A 5,000-nucleotide genomic window follows, 5' to 3' on the forward strand; every position below is an offset into this window, starting at 1 on the left:
TTGTTGCACATCACTTTTCGATATTGGAGTCAAGTCCGTTGACGCTTTTCTTCATAGGTATTCTTTTTTTTTTCCAGTCATGTTCCGGCTCTACGATACTGATGGGAATGGCGTCCTTGACACGAACGTGAGTAAAACATTCGTGTCGTTGATCCGATATCGAAAGTTTTTTCTTTACTTTTTTCTTTTTTTTCTTTTTTTTTCTTTCATCGCACTGTATATTCTCTCTCTCTCTCTCTCTCTCTCTCTCTCTCTCTCTCTTTCTATCTATCTATCTCTCTTGGTACGGGGAAAAATAAAAATTCAATATAAATATAAAAAGAAAAAAAAAAATTAAAAGTAAAAAGTCGATTTGTATGCGTACTCGTTCCGTTATTTTTTTTTTCTTTTTTTGTTTTTAATCGCCAATCATCGTAGATATTTGTTCAAGCTTAAAGTTTACGAAGCAATGACGTTCTTCGGAAATTTCTTCGCTTGTTTTAGATCAATCAAACGAGTATATAGCACGTTAGAACGGATCCCATTTATTTTACGAATTTACCTTAGTAACACCACACGTGTGTAAGAAAATTCACTATTTCCTTCATTCCATATATATATATATGTATTCCACAATGAATAATTACTTACGTTGCATGCCATCGTAAAAGCACGTTCTTTATGGATACATAATACTTACTCGAGTAAATTTTAAGATATTAGGATCCGATTGGTAGTTGTAACGAATAGAATTTACAACGTGATCTATAAGTTATCTATTGTTATTCTCTTCGAGTATCGTTTATAAATATTCGACGATATTAAATCTTTTTTCTTTTTTCCTTCTTCTCTTTTTTGTTTTTGTTTTTTTTTTTCTTCTCCTACTTTTTACAATTTCATTAACAAATACACATATAAATTTGGTACATTTGATACTTTCTTTTAGATTAAAAGTCGAGAAAAGAAGAATTGTAAATATATTCAAAGTTAATTTTCATTAATTTTTGATCGAAAATATGTCATCCATTGATATTAAATTCATTCATTCATTCATTCATTCATTATTTCATTCATTCATTCATACATTATTATTTATAATAATTTGTTTTTTTTTATCGTAGGAAATGGACTGCATCGTGAATCAAATGATGAACGTAGCCGAATATCTCGGTTGGGACGTCACCGAATTAAAACCGGTGAGTACAAAATAATCTGAGAAAGTTTGTTTCTTTCATTGTATCATTAAAGATGAACACCGAAGTACGAATGTTCGAATAACGAAAGATGAACGATTTTTAGATATTACAAGACATGATGATAGAGATCGATTACGATGCGGATGGTACGGTGTCCTTGGAGGAATGGAAGAGGGGTGGATTAACGACCATTCCATTGTTAGTTCTCCTTGGTCTCGATTCTCACGTGAAGGAGGATGGAAATCATTTGTGGAGATTGAAGCACTTCAGCAAACCCGCTTATTGCAATCTATGCTTGAACATGTTAGTTGGACTTGGAAAAAAGGGACTCTGTTGTGTCTGTAAGAATCTGTTCCTTCTTTCTCTTTTTTTACTCTCGATCGAATAAATCTAAAATATTTTTCCAACGTTGCTGAATATTTCTTTTTGTTTTTTTTAATATTTTTATATTTTACATATATACATATATATCTTACCTTTTTCTTTCTACAATGGATTTATTTATTTATTTATTTATTCATTTATTCGTTCATTCATTCATTCATTTATTTATTTATTTTGTTTCTTCTTCTCACAAGTCTGCAAGTATACTGTTCACGAAAGGTGCGTTCAAAGAGCACCGGCATCGTGCATTGCGACCTATGTGAAAAGTAAAAAGACATCGCAAACTATGCTCCATCACTGGGTCGAGGGCAATTGTCACGGAAAGTGCTCCAAGTGCAGAAAAACCATTAAAAGTTACAACGGAATCACGGGACTCCATTGCCGTTGGTGTCAGCTGACCGTGAGTAAGCTTTTTCGATTTTTTCATAGCTTGTCTATATGTATATATATATATTTTCTCTCTCTCTATCTCTCTCTTTTTCCTCTCCATTTTCTCTCTTTTTTCTTTTTTTTTCTTTTTTCTTTTTTCCTCCTTTTTTTTTTTCTTTTTTTTGTAACTCTCCTCGAAGACTCGAACGATCGATCGATCAACATCGGCTGTTCAATCGTAACTTTGTAGCTGCACAACAAATGCGTGTCCCAAGTGAAAGCCGAATGCACTCTCGGCGAATACGCTGTACACATTTTACCACCTACGGCGATATGTCCGGTGGTATTGGACAGACAGAGATCTTTGTCGAGGGATAGCAAAAGGGGTAGTAAACATGGGCAGGATACTTCATCCGTCAGTTCCGTGAGTGTTAGACCAACGTAGTGATAATCTTTTTTTTTTTTTTTTCTTTCTTTCTTTATATATATATATATATACACACACACACTTATATATATTTTTTTATTTTTTTTTTTATTCCTTTTTATTTTTTATTTTTTATTTTTTTATTTTTTTTTTCTCAATTAGTCTCTACTTCGTACATATTTCATCCCAAATAAGACTGTGACCTTGATATCTATCATTAATTTTATATATATATATATATATATGTATATATCATATGTATATATCATATGTATATGTATATATCATATTTTTATTAATCGCGTTATATCGTGGTTGTGCATCCATTACCTGTGATTGATTTCATATATTCGATAACGAAGACAATGAAAAGATCACATTTCTATTTGGGATAGACTACGGATTGTGATTAGATGCGATTGGAGTACGAAAGATTCCTCTTCATCAGGGTGGTTTCTTAAGCTGCGGTGTTAGTACGTCGAATCAACAACCAGCAATGTCCTTCCAAATAACGCCATCCCCAGATACGATACCGTTATTGGTCTTCATTAATCCAAAATCTGGTGGTAGACAAGGCGAAAGGATGTTGAGAAAGTTCCAATACATACTGAATCCCAGACAGGTACACAATCTTGCTATAGGTGGTCCGATGCAAGGCTTGCAAATGTTCAAAGACGTCGAGAACTTTAGGGTAATTTGTTGCGGTGGCGATGGTACCGTCGGTTGGGTTTTAGAAACTATGGGTAAGCTAATGATAGGTACCTACCATTAATGATTTGACGGCAACACTTTGAGAAACTCATAGTACACTTTACTGTAAAATGATTTAGATCGGGTGCAGTTCGAACATCAGCCTGCCGTTGGTGTCATACCACTTGGTACTGGTAACGATCTAGCCAGATGTCTACGTTGGGGTGGTGGATACGAGGGCGAAGCCATTTACAAAGTATTAAAGGTAATAAATAAATTTGTCCGATCCCTTTCTTCTTGTTGTTTTTTTTTTTTTCGTATGCGTAATTTCAAATTAGAATTCTCATTTTCTTTTTTCTTTTTGTTTTTGCTTCTTATAGAAAATAGAAAAATCCACGCCAGTGATGATGGACCGTTGGCAGATAGAGGTACTTGATCAGAAAGAGGAGAAGAAGCCTAATCAAGACAGTATACCATACAACATCATTAATAATTATTTTTCCGTTGGCGTTGACGCCGCGATTTGCAACAAGTTTCACGTCGAGAGGGAAAAAAATCCGGAAAAATTTAACAGCCGAATGAAGAACAAACTTTGGTATTTCGAATATGCGACGACCGAACAATTTGCTGCCAGTTGTAAAAAGCTCCACGAGCATCTCGAATTAATTGTAAGTATTTCGCTAATTAATTATTTATTATCATTTTGAATGGAATGAGAGGAACAATGAAGGATAAAAAAAAAGGCTCGATATTGATCAATCTATATATAATATATTGTAAATTGTAGTGCGACGGTACGCCTTTGGATTTGGCTCATGGACCATCTCTACAGGGTGTTGCCTTGTTGAACATTCCTTTCACTCACGGAGGTTCGAATCTTTGGGGTGAGCATCATGCAAGGCATCGTCTTGGTAAACGAAAGAAAAGGCCGGACAAAGAACTCAGTACTAGTAGCTTTAATTCCGTAGATCTTACTGCCGCGATACAGGGTGAGTCATTCTAATATGAATCCTCTTATTGATTATATTATTTTTTTTTTTATCGAAGATATTTGATGAATTAAAAGCTTCATTTCTTTTTTTCTTTTTTTTTTTTTTTAGATATCGGGGACAATCTAATAGAAGTGATAGGCTTGGAAGATTGTTTGCACATGGGCCAAGTTAAAACGGGATTACGAAATTCTGGCAGAAGATTGGCTCAATGTAGCAGCGTGACCATCATCACGACCAAACGGTTCCCCATGCAAATAGATGGCGAACCATGGATGCAAGGTCCATGCACGGTGAGTTCATAAATTTTAAAGAGTTTTTATCCTGTGTTAAAAATTCAAAAAAAAACAAAAAAAAAAATGAAAAAAAAAAGAGAGAGAAAAGAGAAAAAGAAAGAAGAAAAGCATTTTTCAACGGCAAAGCTTTCATTTTGATTGCAGATACACGTAACGCATAAAAATCAAGTACCGATGCTGATGGCACCGGCACCTGACAAGAGCAGAGGCTTCTTTCGATTTTTGAGGAGGTGAACGATCGCTTCGAAAACGAGAGAAACAAATCAACAAATATAATAGGACGATCTCTTTGCTCCTCCTTCTTCTCCTTCTTCTCCTCTTACTCCTCCTCCTCCTCCTCCTATATCTACTCCTCCTTTTCCTTTTCCCTCTCCTTCTCCTTCGCCTTCTACCCCCACTACCTTCATTCATCAACCTTTACCTAGTCTTGCCGTTTTTTCTCTCACTCCATTTCAATCACTTATTATTTCTTTTTTTCGACGCGAGAAACAGGTTCGATTGTTACGTACTTATCGCTTCGATATTCGTTTTAAATACAAAAAAAAAAAAAAGAATAAAATAAAGTAAAATAAAATAAAAAGAAAAAAAAAAATAAAAAATAAAAAAACATCAACAACAACAACAACAACTCGAAGGATCGACCGAGTTTACGTGGCTTAGGTATTCTTGT

The 5,000-nt window shown here is 34.5% G+C and overlaps 1 protein-coding gene across 2 annotated transcripts in view; it reads left to right on the top strand.

Moving 5' to 3' along the window:
* LOC124424371 (diacylglycerol kinase 1) overlaps window positions 1-5,000 on the top strand; it is an 82,512-nt gene that overhangs the window by 77,450 nt on the left and 62 nt on the right. For both annotated transcript variants that reach the window (XM_046963331.1, XM_046963321.1), the window contains 11 exons: window positions 78-127; window positions 1,101-1,175; window positions 1,279-1,516; window positions 1,754-1,959; window positions 2,179-2,352; window positions 2,804-3,098; window positions 3,186-3,310; window positions 3,426-3,713; window positions 3,833-4,034; window positions 4,146-4,327; window positions 4,475-5,000. The exon at window positions 4,475-5,000 is cut by the window's right edge and continues 62 nt beyond it. In XM_046963331.1, coding sequence (XP_046819287.1) covers window positions 78-127; window positions 1,101-1,175; window positions 1,279-1,516; window positions 1,754-1,959; window positions 2,179-2,352; window positions 2,804-3,098; window positions 3,186-3,310; window positions 3,426-3,713; window positions 3,833-4,034; window positions 4,146-4,327; window positions 4,475-4,564 — 1,925 coding nt within the window. In that variant the 3' untranslated portion in view covers window positions 4,565-5,000. The remainder of the gene's footprint in view (window positions 1-77; window positions 128-1,100; window positions 1,176-1,278; window positions 1,517-1,753; window positions 1,960-2,178; window positions 2,353-2,803; window positions 3,099-3,185; window positions 3,311-3,425; window positions 3,714-3,832; window positions 4,035-4,145; window positions 4,328-4,474) is intronic.

This window comes from Vespa crabro, chromosome 1 (assembly GCF_910589235.1).
Source record: "Vespa crabro chromosome 1, iyVesCrab1.2, whole genome shotgun sequence".
NCBI lineage: Eukaryota > Metazoa > Arthropoda > Insecta > Hymenoptera > Vespidae > Vespa > Vespa crabro.